At 35.7% G+C, this 18,535-nt stretch overlaps 1 protein-coding gene across 1 annotated transcript in view; it reads right to left on the bottom strand.

Moving 5' to 3' along the window:
* The window catches only part of MALRD1 (MAM and LDL receptor class A domain containing 1), an 892,965-nt gene that overhangs the window by 657,721 nt on the left and 216,709 nt on the right, over positions 1 to 18,535 (bottom strand). Inside the window, 1 exon segment of the mRNA XM_044678926.1 lies at positions 227 to 314. Coding sequence (XP_044534861.1) covers positions 227 to 314 — 88 coding nt within the window.

Raw genomic sequence — 18,535 nt, 5'->3', positions numbered from 1 at the left:
CTCTTGGATATAAATCAATGGACAATAGCACAGTGCTACAAAGAATCTTAAGAAAGGTAGAGTTAACCAAGAAAATACAAAAAAAAAAAAGTTTCTGTTTTTTGTCACATTTTTAACAAAATGTCTTCCATTTCCTTCCCTCCAAGAGGAAAACAAAAACAAACAAAAACAAAACCCTAGGTTTTATAATGCCAATAAACTTGACATGATAAACGTTTTCTCTTACCAGGGTAGAGGGCGCAGTCCATGAATGACAAGTCATCAATCGCAATGTCACCCGTGAAGCCATCTCCAACGGAAGCCTCCACTAAGATCTGAGGAAGCGATAAGCACAAACAGTTGGAGTACTGAAGGAATGGGCAGACTATTAAAATGGTAAGCCTGAATTGCTACTAGAGATATTTGCTAGGCTACACATTTCTAAATCAGCCTTAAGACTTTTCTCCCATCTCTGCTTTATCCAGTGACACTTTTAAAAAATGGCTAATCATTATTATATCTCTCCCGCATTCACATTAATCACAGTCAACTCTTATGACATTTGTGGGGCATAGAAGAGCTACAATTCCACTGAAATTTTAGTAAAATATAAAATGCTGATAAAATGCCTATCGGAAATGGCAGGTTATGATTAGTTTTGAGATTTAGTATAATAACATTAATCAAGATGAATTATTTTAATATTTATGCAAATGTGTTGCACACTTAATAGGCATTCCCCTGAAATCTGATAATATAGCACCCAAGGACCATTACAGTGAATTTAAGATATGCAACATTTGCCCGTATCTAACCAATTTTGTCCAAAGAAGCTTGCATGGCATCCCTACCCCTTCCCAAAGAGACAACCCATATAATAAAGCATTTTTTAAATTTAAAAAAGTAAGACAAGGATGAGGGCCAAGCAGTGCCAGAGATTAAACCAGGGGTTGGCAACCTTTTTGGCCATGAGAGCCATAAACACCACATTTTTTAAAATGTAATTTTGTGAGAGCCGTACAGTGCTCACAGTTCCGCTCCTGTAACAGCGCCTGAAAAAAATGGACTTTATGGCTCCTGCAGAAAGAGCCAGATATGGCCCTCAAAAGAGCCACATATGGCTCGAGAGCCATACGTTGCCGACCCCAGGATTAAATTATACTATAAAGCAGCAGTCATTAAAACAATATGTTACTGGCTAAGAAACAAAAGGGAGTATCAGTGGAATAGACTTGGGGTAAATGACCTCAGCAAGCAAGTGTTCAATAAACCCAAAGATCCCAGCTTTTGGGACAAGAACACACTAGTTGACAAAAAACTATTTGCTGGGAAAATTGGAGAATAGTATGGGGAAAATTAGTTTTAGATCAACATCTTACACCCTATACCAAGATAAATTCAAAATGGGTAAATGACTTAAATATGAAGAAGGAAATTATAAGTAAATTAGGTGAACATAGAATAGTGTACCCTTCAGATCTGTGGGAAAGGAAGGAATTTAACACCAAGAAAGAGAAAGAGAACATTTCAAAATGTAAAACAAATTACTTTGATTATATCCAATTAAATAGTTTTCTACAAACAAAACCAATGTAATAAAAATTAGAAAGAAAACAACAAAGTGGGACAATATTTTTTATAACAAAATTCTCTGGCAAAGGTTTAATTTCCCAAATATATAAGGGACTAAGTCAAATTACAATAAATCAAGCCATGCCCCAATTAAAAAATGGCCAAGGGACATGAATAGGCAGTTATCACATGATGAAATCAAAACTCTCAATAAGCACATGAAAAAGTTTTCTAAATTCTTCTTGATTAGAGAAATGCAAATTAAAACAACTCTGAGGTATCACCTCACACCTAGCAGACTGGCCAATATGGCAGCAAAGGAAAGTGATAAATGTTGGAGGGGATGTGGCAAAATTGGGACATTAATGCATTGCTGGTGAAGTTGTGAATTGGTCCAACCATTTTGGAGGGCAATTTGGAACTATGCTTAAAAAGGCTTTAAAAGATTGCCTGCCCTTTGATCCAGCCATACCACTGCAGGGTTTGTACCCCAAGAGAGATAATAAGGAAAAATACTTGTACAACAGTATTTATAGCCATGCTCTTTGGAGTGGCAAAAAATTAGAAAATAAGGGGGTGTCCATCAATTGGGGAGTGGTTGAACAAATTGTGGTATCTGCTGGTGATGGAATATTATTGTACTGAAAGGAATAATGAACTGGAGGATTCCTGTGTGAACTGGAAAGACCTCCAGGAATTGATGTGGAGGGAAAGGAGCAGAACCAGAAGAACACTGTACACAGAGACTGATACATTCTGCCACAATCAAATGTACTAGACTTTTCTACTAGCAGCAATGCAATGATTCAGGGCAATCCAGAAGAACTTATGAGAAAGAATGCTATCTACATCCAGAGAAAGAACTGTGGGAACTGAAATGCAGAAGGAAAATATATGATTGATCAAATAGTTTGTTGCTCTACTGCAAATATGAATAACATGGATATAGGTTTTGAACAAAAATACTTGTACAACCCAATGGAATTGCTTGTCATCTCTGGGAGGAGGGAAGAAGGAGGGTGGGAATCATGAATCATGTAACTCAGGAAAAATATTCTTAAAAAAAAAGGAAGACAAAATATTGGCAAAACTGCTAAACATGTCAAAAATATGGAAATATATGCAACCGATGACCTTCTACCTCTGTAAAGAAGTATGAGGATATTTTCTTGTATCTTTTCTTTGGGGTCAAGTTGGTTCTTTGCAATTTTTAACATTAATTTCTAACTGTTTGAGAGTAACCTTTCTAACTGTTGTCATATTGTGTCTTCTTAGTTCTACCTATTTCACTCTGTATCAGTATATATGTCTTTCCATACTCCTCTCTATGCATCATCGTTTCTTGTAGCACAAAACGTTATCACATTATTCTTTTATGTAATCATGTGACACCATCCCCAACAATTTGTTTAATCATTCTCCAATTGGTGGGCATCTATTTTGCTGCCATTAAAAGAACTGCTACCTTTTTTTTTACTTAGATGGGATTTTTTTTTATGAATGACTATAAATTATTAGTGAATTCTCTGAGTAAAAAAGCAGAAATATTTTAGTTATTTTTTGCATAAAAAGAAACTGACTTCCAAAGTGGTTATATTGGTTCACAGAAAAGCATACATTATAATGGAGAAGACAATATGCAAATAACTAGAAAATAAAATTTATATAGAGAATAAATTAAAGGAAATCTAAAAATGGAAAACAAGATGACTATAAGAACCAGGTGATATCCTTTTCAAGAAGGTGATATTAGATATAAATAATAAATGAAGTCAGAAAAATGAAGCATAAGAGGCAGTCAGTGCAAACGCACAGAAATGAAAGAGAGCAATATGTTTAAGGAACTAAAAACAGTAGAGGGGGTCTGTCCATTGTAGAATGTGTCAAGGAAAGTAAAGTGTAAAAGTACTAGGAAGGTAAGGAGGACCAGCCCATTGTGAAGCACTTTAAGTGCTAAACAAGTTTGACACTTGATCCTGGAGGTAACTGTGGTGCTTGTTATTGAAGTTCAACAAACAGAGGATGATATGGTTAGAGCTCAACTTTGGAAAAAGGCAGTAGGTGACACAGTACATGGAATGCCAAGCCTGAAGTCAAGAAGACCTAAGTTCTAATTTGACCTCACACATGTACTAGCTGTTGTGACCCTGGGCAAGTTCTTTTATCATGTTTGCCTCAGTTCCTCATCTGTAAAATTATCTAGAGAAGGAAATGGCAAACCACAGAAGTATCTTTGCCAAGAAGGCCCTAAATGTGGTCACAAAGACTCAGACATATCTGAAAAGTCTGAACAACAACAGCATACTTTCAAAAACTCACCTTAGTTGGTGAATAAAGGATGGAAGGACTTATAGAGGATGAGTAGAGCTTTGAGGTAGAGAAATTAGACAAGAAATGGTAAGAAACTAACTTGTTTTGAAAGAAGGAAATGGAGACGAGATGTTAGACTTTTGCTTAACTTGTTAATGATAATTATTTTGTTGATATCTCATCTGGAAAAGAAGCCATATTCTTTCTTCTCGATCCCATCTGGAGCAATAACTAGATATCAATTCAAGTCAACCAATATTTGAACTAACTGGGCAATGCCCTAAACTTTTAGCAATGATATTTTGCTAAAAAGTTAAACATGACATACATTTCCTACATGCCTTCTATATGGAAAAACACTTAATAACTTCTAGGATCGTATTGACAAAAACTAAACACAGATAACTTCAATGAATTTATATTCTAATGAGCAGAAAGTCCTATAATTCCAACAGTATGTACATATACTTTGGAACTCCTATGAATAGCAACCTTGCAGTAGTGCAGAAGATGAATTGCTGAAGTGAGATGAATTTATGACCCAGTGACTAACATTTGGTGTAATAAATTAATAGACTACTTCTAAAAGAATGTCTATATCTTTCCTACTACTTAATATCCAAAAAAAGAGCATTTGAGTAACAAAGAAATCTTCTGGAGACAATGAGATATTATTTTCTGAGTCATTAATGCGTTTTAAAAATAATGAGCCAAGGGGGCAACAAGGTGGCTCAGTGGATTGAGAGTCAGGCCCAGAAATGGGAGGTCCTGAGTTCAAATTTGGTCTCAGATACTTCCTAGCTGTGTGAACTTGGGCAAGTCACTCAACTCCCATTACCTAAAAAAAAAATAATGAGCCAAACTCTGCAATATGCTATTTTGATGCCTATTGATAGCATGAAGGTGATTCTAGATTTTCAGTGGTTAATTCAGTGGAAAGCAATATCTAGTAGGTTCAACGATTCCAAAAATCTCTGAATATAGGCCTAGCCATAGACAACCAATTTTCTGAGCATAAGCTGAAGTATAAGATGCACTCACAATTACTAGATTGGTTCATTTAATCATAAATTATTTGGTCTTAGCAACCTAAAAAACAAAGATAAATGAAAAATGGCTCTTGGTCCTATGAAACCCTTTTCTTCTTCAGTAATGGTGACAGTTAAAATGTAGGGGAAAGCAGGTGCAAAAAATAATATATTTTGCAAACCAGATATCAACATTAAGTTATCTATTAACACTCCCAAGGGGTCTTTCTTGTCCAATGATGAACAAAAAAATGGACATACTATTAAAGGAATTGATTTATATCAACTTGAATTCTTCTTTTAAATGAAACCAGAAGATAGCAAGGAGTAAAGTAAAGGTAATGGGGAAAATGGGAAAAATAAACTTCAATATCTAACTCCCCAGCTTCTCCTAGGAGAAAAAAATTAAAGATATTTAATGGAGGAGAGAGTAAATTTCATCAAATGTCAAAAGACAATAAGAAGGATAATTTAATGGCATATTTGGTCATCTTTTATTCAGTATTCATAATGAGAATTTGCCAGTGGGCAATCATGAAAATAATTGCAGGTAATGGCTTAATATTTATTTCAAAGGTTAAAGAGGTAGAGAAATTCTACAAAGAAGTTCACAAAATGTTCCAAATTAAATCAATGTGTAGTTCAATAATCAAGATTTTAAGGCAAAGGTGACAAAGTGAAGGGACATTGAAAAATGTAACCTACAAATAATGAATGAAAGAAATCAGAATTATAAAGGCTACATATAAGCTTCATATGTAAATATTATGAATAATTTATCTAAGAAAGAAACAAGAAAGTTTTGACATGGTACCTAATAACATCTAAAGAGGAAACTTTCTTGTGTTTTTAGCAAATAGGAAGAACTGAGTTATTAATGACATTTCAAAATCAATTTGTATACAGAGAGAACACTGACTTCTCAGGGCAATATAGAAGTTAATAAAAAGTAAAAGAATAAAAATAACAAAAGATACTGTATAAAATTAAAAGATCTGTAATCTGTGCTACTGAAAAAGATTATTGCTTTCCCATATTGGGAAGTAAAGGATAAAAATATATTGACTCTGACCAAAGTAATTTCAAGTAAAACTTTAACTTTTGTAAATCAAGTATTATTACAAGACACAAAAGATGGAAAAACTCCTTCCTCAATAAAATCTAATCTACTTGAGAAGCATAGAGACATAGAATCTAAGGGCAAAATTGGTTCAAAATGGAAATCTATTTATAAAAGCATATGTAGAAGAAGGGTGGAAAATTCTTATTGAGATTATAAATATTAGTTTATAGAAATCTTTCCAGATACCCAATTTTTATCAAAGTCATGTCCTGCTCCTACTTTAGTGCAAATCCTTATAACTTTATGTCTGGGATACTTCAATAGCCTACTGATAGGTCTTGCTTCAAATCTCTCTCCACTCCAATCTAGCTCCCATTCAGCCACTAGTAATTTTCCTTAGTATAAGTGTAATCATGATACCAGACCCTCATTCAATAAATTCTAGTTATTGTTGCTTCTATAATCAAATACAAAGTACCCTTTTTGTCATTCAAAAACCTTTATAGGGTTACAAATGCCCTACAAACCCAGATCTTTCCTACTTTTCAAGTCTTCTTACATCTTTCTATGAGAAACATATTCTTCAATTTATGACACCGATCTCCTGACTGTTTCATGAACAAGATATTCCACTTCTCAGTTCTAGGTTATTGGTTTGATTTTTTTTGTTTTTTTCTGACTGTATTCCATGCCTGAAATGCTCTTCCTCCTTATCTCCATCTACTGACATCCCTGGCTTTTTTTCAGTCCTCACAACATAAATTATACATTTTATAAGAAGCCTCCCTAACAGTCTGAGTTTCAGTGTTCTCCCTCTGCTAATTATTTCTTATTTATTTTCTATATAACTTGAACTCTACATATTTTATATATTTTTACATGTTTTCATTCCCATAGTATTATAAGAAATTCCTTGAGGGCAAGGACTGTCTTTTGTCTTACTTTGTATTCCCAGAACTTCTCAGAATGCTTGATATGTATAAATAATAAATAAATACATGTTTATTAAGAAATCAATGAATGAAATAGGTCAAAAGAATCAATTAAATAGGTCTAACAAATGAGAGAAATTGTCTTCAAAGTTTTTTATAACAGACTTTACTATTGAGTACTGAGGAACCATCACATTTTAATTTTAACATCAAGTATATTGATGGGGTAGAAAAGAATACAAAGAAAATAAGCATGGGAAAAGCAGTCACATTTAGACCAGTGTTGGCAAAGCTTTTAAAGACAGAGTGCTAAGCCCTACCTTCACCCCACCCACAAGACTGAGTGCTTTGCCTTTCTCCCCCTGCTAGATATGCTCTACTGCCTTTTACCCTACACAGGGGAGGGAGAAAGCACTCCTCTTGGAGGAGTGGATGAAGTGAGGAATGTCTTCAGCAAGTGTAGAAAGGGGGAAGGGAGTGGCCCGAATGCTCTGCTCCCCTCCAACTCTGCCACCTGTAATCTGCCCACCTTACCCCCTATGTACTCTCATCGGGCTGCTAAGCAGAGAGAAAATGATGAAAAAAAATGAAAATGTCTTCAGGCACGTTGTAGAGGGAGAAGGGAGCAGGTCCAACCAAATTCCTCTACATTTCTAGTTACATACTCTGATGGGGAAGGAGTGTGGAGGAAGGGTGGCCAAATGCCCACAGAGAGTGTTATGTGTGCCATCTTTGGCACCCATGCCATGGGTTTGTCATCAATGCATTAGAACAAGCACAAGAAAGGAGGTCCATGCTCCAGGGACAGTATATTTTGAGGGCACCAAGAGATTATTTTTTTCAAAATATCTAGACCAGTGATAAGTAAACTTTTTAAAGAGGGGGCCAAAGGAAAGGAAATGCTCATCTGTCAGTCTGTTTCTGAGGCAACACTTTCAGAGTTTCATTGTATTGTATCCTACTCAGTGTCTTCATCAAATTAGGAATAATGTCAGAGGCTGGATAGAACATTTCATGGGGCTGCATCTGGCCCATGGGCCATAGTTTGTCCATCACTGATCTAGAGAAATCAAAGACCACAAATGCACAAATGGACCTTATTAATGATAAAATGATTTTAGTGAAAAAAGAATATAAATAACTGTCAGAGTATCTGACTACTTTCTATTTACAAAAAAAAACTTATACAGATAATCTATATGTTCACCAAGGGCATTCTTTATGTGATTATTAGAAGGGAATAGGGAGGTTTTCATAAGTAAAATTCCAAAGGAGGCCACATCTTTATTGTCACTCATTTCACTGAAAGGCATAGGGAATATGAGATTCCAACATGACTCTACTGACTATAAAAAACATTTCTAATTCAAAAAAAGTAAAATGGTTCCCCAAAGACTTTCCTTTAACATGTATCTCCTAATAAGGAAAAATACTTGTACAAAAATATTCTATTTTTAGAGGGGCAAAAAATTGAAAAATGAGGAGATGTTCCTCAATTGGGGAATGGCTGAACAAATTGTGGTATCTGCTGGTGATGGAATACTGTTGTGCTGAAAGGAATAATGAACTGGAAGATTTCTATGTGAATTGGAATGATCTCCAGGAATTGATGCAGAGTGAAAGGAGCAGATCCAGGAGAACATTGTACACAGAGATGGACACACTGTGGCACAATTGAACACAACGGACTTCTCTACTAGCAGCAATAAAAGGATCCAGAGCAAGACTGAGGAACTTATGAGAAAGATACTATTCATATCCAGAGAAAGAACTGTGGGAGCAGAAATGCAGAAGAAAACCATTTGTTTGATCACACAGTTCAATGGGTAAATGATTGGGGTTTCTGACTTTAAATGATCATTAATGCAAATATTAATAATATGGAAATGGGTTTTGAACAATGATACATGTATAACTCAGTAGAATTGCTCATCGGCGCTGGGAGAGTGGAGATTAGAGGGGAGGAAAAGAACATGAATCAGGTAACCATGGGGAAAAAACAATCTTATAAATAAATAAATAAATGATTTTAAAAACACCAATGTATCTCCTATCCATGCTAAACATTTTCAAGATTCCTTAAAAATAACAAGTAAGAGATACTTGTTCAATAGTGGCAAGATAATTAGTATCAATTGAAATAGAAAATGAAAAGCTTATGCTTCCCAAAGATCTCTGATGTTGTATGGGAGATCAAGCACAGAGTTCAAGTGACAGTTTCCTCAGAGTTGCTGTCCTTCCACACCTCCTGTCTACCTATCACACCATACTGAATAAGAAAATACAGGACTATGGCTTTTGAACTTAAAGGGCCACAAATAACATCTACTTCAACAGCCTCATTTTGCAGAAGAGGAAAAGTTTCAGGCAGGTTAAGAAACTTGCCTGAAGTCACGAAAATAAGTAGAATCAGAGGCAGCATTTGAAATTGCATCCTCTGATCCCAGATTCTATTCTCTATTCAGTCTACCATCCATTAGGCTCTCAAATGATATTCATCATTATTCAGAAGAATTCACCTAGCTATCTACACAAGAAAGAACAAATAGATGGACAACATTCAGTGCACAATTTAAGACAGGCAGTGGGATAGACATGCTATAATGTCCTATGTACTTCAGTAGGCCTATAGGGGAACCGCTTGAAATGGATAATGGGTTAGGGCTAAAATTGAGCAAAGGAAGGGAACAGAACGGATTGACTCCAGGAAATTAAAAAGCTGCTTCTTTTTAATTAATATTGAGGGCAATTAGATGGCTCAGTATATTGAGAGATAGGAGGCCCTGGGTTCAAATATGACCTCAGACACTTCCTAGCTCTGTGACCCTGGGAAAGTCACTTAGCCCCCATTACCTACTCTTCTGCCTTGGAATCATTGACTATCATCCATATGTCACCAAAGTTTCAAAAGAACTGAAAGCACAAATCACAGAAAAAGTTATAAAAAGGTCAATAGTGAGAATTTACTAGTAATATACTCCATAGAGAAAAAAGATTATTGGAGTGATGAATGTCAGCAAAGAAATAGAAGAGCAAAAAAGATATTATGATAACAAAGTGAAAGCCAATAATTACCAATGAATAGTTCATCTGCCTCAAAATAGTATCCTTGTATCAAATGAAAATAAGAAAGATCTCCAGCTCATTAGATTGATTTCCTATGTTGAACTTATCAGAGTTGTGGACAATAGAAGTATAAGATGAATGATAATGGGTAGGTAGTAATCACTGTTAGAGGGAATACCTATATCAAGGAAAATACTGAGTCAATGGATTATTGGAGTAATGTTCCATAGCCTTAAGATACTAAAAATACTTTGCATTTTGGGCCACCTTAGAATTCTTTGAATATCTGATTATGTCATTGACCTTGAGGTAACAAAGTTTCTTGATAATAAATCACATTTCAAAGATATCTCCAAAAATAATATTGAGGTAAGGTTGAAATTTCCTTTTGATCTATACTTAATTAGATCTCTTTAAAGAGGTTTGCAGATTCAGCGATCAGGGATAATGGGAAATAGGTGGTATTTTTGTAATATAGTCAGAGGAAAAACAAACCAGGAAAAAATTCTCTGCTTTAAGGGAATCATTCTTTCTTTCTGAAATATTTTACTAAAAATATCTTGGGAAAAATCCATATGCATATATACAATAAGCACTTCACCCTAGTGACACATACCTACACTCACATACCTTAAACTCTTCAATACTTGTCACTAATTATGAAGGCATCCATAGTCTAGGTCCTTTGGTTTTTTTCTTAAAACTCTTTTCCCATGCAGAGACTTCTGGATGGGAGGGAAAGGGGAAGGAAGGTGAAATATGCTAATTAAATATCTGTATCTGCCAGGGATCTGTCATCATTGCCATCCATGCTAATGTCTCCCCCCTGGGAACTGACTGACACTAGAAAATGACCTAGAATATACTACTCAACACATATAAAACCATACCTGAACATTCGTTCTCTCATTCTGAATATAAAATCAGCACTTTGGGGTCAGCTATAATGAGAGGCCCTTTCTCCTTCTACTCATCCCCACTAACCCCAGTATTCTGCACCTGGTCTCCACTTCTATAATCTATTATCTATATAATATTCCATCCTCAATACATTCCAACAACATCTCCCAAGATATAATGCCCAATCATACCTATATGCCAATTATCTTTATGAAAAAAAGCATTTCAATGTTCCTTTAAAATCCCCAAATAATAATTTCCCTTATACCACTATATGATTTGCTTCAAGATTAATTAAAATTTGGGTAGTCCATTCTTTAGGCCTAATTGCCATTACCGGTTTGCTGCATAAACTACAGGGTATATTTCGGTTGAATCCAAATGCTTTACCCTACTTGGATCCATTTCTCATCTAAAATGAGAACATTTCATGGGCTACAAATGGCATAATGTAATTCACCCAATTCAGTCCACTATGTGAATCATGAGAGATTCCATTTCATTATAGAATAGGCATCCTCATATTAACTGCAATCTGACTTTAAGGCTCTGTCTATGTGTAGAAGGACAAAAATATCTGGATATTTAGAAACATTTTGATGATTTTTTTCCAGTTTCTACCTAAATGTTTGTAATGCTTTAAATAAGAGCCACAGTTTCAATAACAATTAAATTCACCAAAAACCTATTAAGAATACAACATTTGGGGGAAGCTGGGTAGCTCAGTGGATTGAAAGCCAGAACTAGAGATGGGAGGTCCTAGGTTCAAATCTGGATTCAGACACTTCCCAGCTGTGTGACCCTGGGCAAGTCACTTAACCCACATTGCTTAGCCCTTACCCCTCTTCTGCTTTGGAGCCAATACACAGTATTGACTCCAGGATGGAAGGTAAGGGTTTTAAGGGGAAAAAAAGAAAACATCATTTGCTAGATAACAAGTCAAGATAAAAAATATCATGTCCTATCCCATGACACTTAGGATCTTACTGGGAAAATGTAAACTGATATAATTCAAGGTAAAATGTGATGAAGATAAAAGAGTAAGCCAAATAAAGTGCTATAAGAAATCTGAGTTTAGAAACAATAAAGTGTTTCTAAATAAATAGCAAACTTCCAACTGGTTAGTTATCTCAAAAAATGAAACCAATACTTCTACAAGCAACTTCTCCTAAAGCTGTTAGGTATATTAATTTGGGTTTGGGGAAAAAATTCAAAAACTCACTAGTAGAAAGTGGTGAATAATAATTCCAGTGAATAATATATACCCTAGGAAGGTTTCTTATAAATATTAAGTATGCATGTTGAAAAGGTTTGGATGGTTGTTTGTTTTTTTATAATGAAAAATGAAATTTTTCTTTTAGTACATTCAACATGAAATTTTCATTTATGCCATCAGAAAACACTCACATCTCAATAGCCTTGCCATAATTTTTCTGTTACTAATGTGTTGGCAAACATTACAAAATGATCACATGCAAAAGATTCAAGTATTTTAATCTATTTTTCAAGAGTTCAGCTTAGGTTTGCGCTTTTCTATTAAAAACCACACTTGATATCCTTGAGCAGCCATTCAATCAACCATTCGTCATGTTTTCCCCACAACTCTTAGAAGCGCAAACTTCTTTGTCATCTACTGGCACCAGTATCATTAATACCAAAAGAAGGGAAAATGAAAGTTGTCACATGAAGTGATCCAATATTTCTGCTCCTGGCAGAGGCCTAAAACTGATGGAGAAATCCCATCAGTATACTAAGTTGAAAATCCTGGACTTTATCAAATCATCAAAATTATTTAGTGAGTTCCTGAAAGAGTAGCTTAGACTTTAAAATCTGAAAGTTCATACTTAAGAAAATAAGAATTTTCTTTTCATTATAAGTGGTTTTCATCATCTCTGGAAAGACCATTTATTCCCTATACACTCTGGAAGTCAGACTCGATGAACCAAAACTTAGACTTGGTTTGACAAATTTTATTTCTCTAACTCTTGGCTTCTAGTATCATAAATGAAAAGGCATCACAGAGCAGGCAAAATGACTGTAAAGAGTGGGACAAAGTCAGGAATTTATCATTAGAAACATGATTCTGTTTAGCTCAAAGAATGGGGCAATAGATAAAGTGTAGAATGTGAAAGTAGAGAAGTAGAAGAAGTAGATAAAGAAAGTAGAAAAGAAAGAATAAAATGGAAACCCCCTGCTGGTAAAGTAATCCAGGATAATAATAATAATTATTATTATCTGACATTTATATAGGAGTTAAAGATTTGTTAAATGTTTGAAATAATTAATCTCATTTTGTCTTCATAATAACTCTATGAAGTTATTGGGATATTATTGTTCCAATTTTATCAAAGGAGAAACTCAGTCTCAAAATTTGGTAGCTGAGCCCATATAAAGGTAAAAGCTGATTTTAGTTCTTTCTTGGATACAAGACTGGAAATCTTTTTACTGTGACATACTGCCAAGTGCAATTTGATCTAACTAAAGACAGACTAGACAAAATATTTGTGGAGGTTTTTGAAATAATGGTCAGAGAAGGGTCTTAAAACTACCTTATTACATATCAGCTGCTGAATATTTTATATCTTCTATCTGCCTGTTTTTTCATCTGTAATTAATGATAATTATGGCACCTGCCTTACTACGTTATGGGTAGCTGGGTGGCACAGTGGATACATTTCAGGCCTAAAGTCAACAAGACTCATTTTGAGTTCAAATCTGGTTTCATACACTTATTGTAGCCCTGGGCAAATCACTTAGCCCTGTTTATCTCAGTTTCCTCATTTATAAAATGAGCTAGAGACAGAAATGGCAAATCATTGATATCTTTGCCAAGAAAACCCCAAATAGGGGCATGAAGAATGGGACAGACTGAAAACAACTAAATGAAGTCCTGCCAAGTTCATTCTACCCCTTCTAATCCCTTTCCTAGAACCTTCCATTGTGATCTTTGAAATTCCATTTCTTAGGTGAGTATATTCCCCTGGAACCTCCATGGTTCCCAACAATGCTTCTTCCACCTCTTCATTTTGACTCAGGCTCTATTTCCTGTGATGCTCCTTCTTCCATTAGATCTCTCTTTCATGGATGCCACTACTTCAGCCACAATTGTCATATTCCTTGTTCCTAATTGTTCCTTCTATAGCTTATTTGCAAGACAAGCACAAGAGAAACTGAGAACAAGAATATATGGCTGGGTGATTATCTTCAATTCAGAGATGCCAAGTTCCATGAGCATGGCCCCAAGCAGTAGATGAAAATGTAATTGGCAAATGTTGAACCAATTAAATAAAAAAATGCAACACAGCTATATAATGTCAATTTGTGGTTTTCTAAGTAAATCTGTTTCTATTTGAATTTAATACCACTTGATGTCACTAGAAAGAAAGCAACTTTACTAGTGCATTAGGGTATCAAGGAAATCCTGATACAAAGATATAGCATGAACCCTATTCCCATGTTTGGGGACAAAGCACATACAAAGATACCTCTGATCTAAGAAGGGGAAAGGAAAGGCCAATGCAAAGTAATATCTTATATGGCCTTTATGTCAGAAAGTTTGCAAACTTGACACCCCATCTGTCTTATTCATAAGCTAGTACAAATATTATTATCCCCATTTCATAAATAAACTGTAGTTCATAAAAGTTAAGCAAATTGCCCAAGGGTACAAAGAGAATCAGTTTGAGAGGTGAGATGAGAACCTAGTTTTTCTGATTCAGAGTCCCCCACTCTTTCCATCGTACCATGATACCTTTTTCCTTAGAGGCAACTAGATGGCACAGTGGTGAGAATTCTGGGTCTACAATGAGAAAGATCTGAGGATAAATGTGACTTTCATGTACTTCATAACTGTGACATTAGGCAAATCACTTTTAAAAAATAAATCTTTTTGCCTCAGTTTCCTCTACTGTAAAATGAAGATAACTTCAGCATCTACAACACAACGTTATAAGGATAAAATGAGGAAATATCTGTAAATAATATCTGTAGTATCAGTGTGGTGTCTGATATATAGTAATTGTTATAAAAATGCTTATTCCCATTGCCTCTATGAGAGATTTGAGTCTAGGTCACATTCATTTTGGGGATGGAGGAGTACCTGAGGAGCCTATGGCCTCTGGAATGGGCCTGAAGAGAAGAAAGAAATGTCAACAGAGAGCTGAGAAGTGGGGATTTTATTGCAGCCTATTGGACATTTTGAGACAAGGCACAATGAAGGGAGAAGAATGTTAAAAACTGGGAACAAGGAGGAGTCACAGTTTAACTGAATGTGTGATAGAGGGATACTATAAGCCAAGGCGAGGGAAGTAAATTGAAATGATATAACTGGACTTGAATGCCAAGATTGAGAGTTTGATTCTACGCACATTAGAATTATTTTTAAACCCTTACTTTCCATCTTAGAATTATTACTGCATATTGGCTCTGAGGCAGAAGAGCAGTAAGAGCAAGGCAATGAGGATTAAGTGACTTGCCCAGGGTCACAAGGCTAGGAAGTATTTGAGGCCACATTTGATCCCAACTGTAGCCTCTTCTCTAGCCTAACTCTCAATCCAATGAGCCACATAATTGCCTCACCAGCACCATATAAGAAATATTTTGGAAAATAGCGCACCATACTGTAAAATTGCTGTGAGATAAGGTGATTGTTATTGTTATTAGAAAACAAAGGGCCAAAAATTTTTCAAAATGACATGATCAGAGTAGGATGATAGACAGTTACTCAGGTGTGGACTACAGAGTGACTAGACTGGAAGCAAGGAGAGCTCTTTTGCTAAGGATATGAACTGGGGTGACTGAAATGGGAACAGAAAAGAGGGGATAGATTGAAGAATTATTGCTGAGGTAGTAGGATTGATAGAACCCATCGACTGACTGGACATGAAGGATGAAGGGAACTTGACACCAAAACTACTCCAAAGTTTTAAGGCTCAGTAATTGAGTGGATGGTGATGTCAGAAGAAAAAAAAAGAGAGAAGTTAGAGAAATATCATAAATGGTGGGACGGGTCAGGGAGATTGAAGGAACTTTTTTTTGCACATGCTAAGTTCGATGTTAAGGTAAGGCTTTCAGGTGCTATCATTTCAGATCTATCAGTGTGAGAGATATGAAACTTGAGCTCTGTTGATGGGAAGATGGGGTATAAGTGGAGCTGGAAGTCTGGGCATGCATATAGATTTTATCTAACAATCTAATTTAATTCAATTCGTTTCCACACAAAATAGGAAAAGGAATTGTGCTAGTGCTGAGGTATACAACAATAGTGAAATGTTTGCCTTTTCCAAGGAACCTACATAATACTTGAAGGATAGAAAATGGACCATGATGTAACAAAGATAACTAGCTTTATATAAACATAAGGTCTGAAGCTAGGCAGTGTAGGAATTAAGAGTACCAGACCTGGAGACAGGAAGATTTATCCTCAAGAGTTCAAATCTGCCCTCAGATACTTACTAGCTCTCTGACCCTGGGGCAAGTCACTTAACTATTTGTCTCAGTTTCCTCATCTATAAAATGAGCTGGGGAAGGAAATGGCAAACCACTCCAGAATCTTTGCCAAGAAAATCCCAAAGGAGGTCACAGAGTCAGATATGACTAAAAACAACTGAATGACAAAAATTTGCAAAAAAGTTATACATATGTCACCTCACTTAATCCTCACAACAATCCTTTGCAGTTGGGGCTATTATCTCCATTTTTCTAATGAGTAAATGTCACACTGTATCAGAAACAGGATCTGAACTTGGGGTTTTCCGACTCTAAGGCCAATATTCTCTCCACAAGACTACCTAGCGTCCTTAGTTAAGTAAATAAAAGGCAGCTATAGAAATGATAGAGAACAAATAAATGGGGACAAGAGATCAAGAAACATAAGAATGTAAAAGGATGTGGCACCCAAGATGTGCCATGAAGGAAGCTAAAATGTGAAGAGGTGGACCTGAGGGAGGACTTAGACATCCTTCCTATGACTGGACCTTTCATCTTTAATATGAACAGTAGGACATCATTTTATGAAAACATGACCCCTGCAAATATAGGCAAATGCTATTGGCAATTAAAAAAAGGTGGAAAAATATGCAAAACGAAACTTTTAAATTACAAAATAAATCTGCCATTTCCCCAAGCTCCCCTTTCAGGCTTTTTCCGGAGTAATCTCTTACAAACATTCATGTCTGCAACATAGTAGTGCCTCTCATTGTATTATTAATGCTATTTTGTTACTAATAATGATCTCAAATTATTAATTAAAAGTCATTAATAATGACCCCACTAAAAAGTAGTGATGCTGGTAGCTCTGCTAAGTCTAAGAAAAATCATAGAGTATCTAGGAATATTCATATTAGAAATACTTTTTATTATCAAACAATGAGGTTCACTATTATGTGCAATTTTCAAATTACATGAAAGGTCTTAGAAGCTTTTACATGGAACATATCAAAGAGGTATAATAGTTTTATATATCCACATTTGGTTTTATATTACTTTATTGACTTCTTGTGTTGCCTAAAAAGGAAGACCTAGATTCAAATCCTACCTCTGATACATAATGATTTTTTTATCCTGAACAAATTATTTGAATTCTCATTGTCCTGAGCCATTCTCTGAGACTATAGACCAGCACTGAAAGAGGAAGTTCCCCATGACACTGAAATCTCAATCCCTAGCTTCACTAAATGGTAAGCTCTATGAGGACTCGAACCATTCTTTGTGATCCCTGGATCAGCAAAGCACAGAATACAAAATCCTTGTATACAGTAATTATTCAAGAAATCTAAGCTAAGGGCAGCTAGGTGACATGTTGGATAGAGCATCAGACCTGGAGTCAGGAGGACCTGAGTTCAAATTCCATCTGAGACACTACCTAGCTATGTGGTCCTGGCAAGTCAATTAACCCCACTTGCCTACCACAGTTATAAAGTTGCTCCTAAGACAGAAAGTAAGGGTTTTGTATTTTTTTAAGAAATCGAGGCTGAATCAAATGAATACATATCACAGGATCATATATTTTGAGAAGGAAGGACATGAAATCAAATTCTTCATTTTATAGCAAACTAGGAGATGTTATATTATGTACCTGAGTTCACATGGTAGTACATGACAGATGGGAGATTTGAATCTGGATCTTGATTCCCTATCTATGGTTCTTTTCTCTGTCAAATGAAGAAATCTTCCTCTGACCCAGGCTAGATAAATAGTCAGAGAGATGATCTCTCTGTTGCCACGTTTGATTTTTCAGAGCTCCCTGATATGTTTAATTCAGCCTCAGTAACTCTGTAACTCCCCCGATTCTTTCCAGCCATATCTGTACACAAACAGGTTTGGAATCATGCAGTTGCTTTATGTCTAACCCTACACATTTCCCTTTGCAACTTCATTCAGTATGTTTCCAATTTAGCACAGAAATAAATGAGATGGGGAGGAGAAATCTGTGTCCTAGAATGTTTATTGAATGCTTCTAATTTGTTGGGGCTCTTTGGAGAATGCCCACCCACCTGCTCCCCATGCTGGGCTCTCTCTGCCTCCACATTTTCTCATCAGACTTTCCACACGAGTTGGAGGAGGGAGAGAGACAGATAAACAGACAGACAGAGATAGATGAAGAAAGAAGAGAAGGAAGGAAGGAAGGAAGGAAGGAAGGAAGGAAGGAAGGAAGGAAGGAAGGAAGGAAGGAAGGAAGGAAGGAA

Source organism: Gracilinanus agilis, chromosome 5 (genome assembly GCF_016433145.1).
Source record: "Gracilinanus agilis isolate LMUSP501 chromosome 5, AgileGrace, whole genome shotgun sequence".
Classification (NCBI taxonomy): Eukaryota; Metazoa; Chordata; class Mammalia; order Didelphimorphia; family Didelphidae; genus Gracilinanus; species Gracilinanus agilis.
The sequence above is the reverse complement of the archived record's forward strand: the minus strand, read 5'-3'. Positions and strand labels throughout refer to the sequence as shown.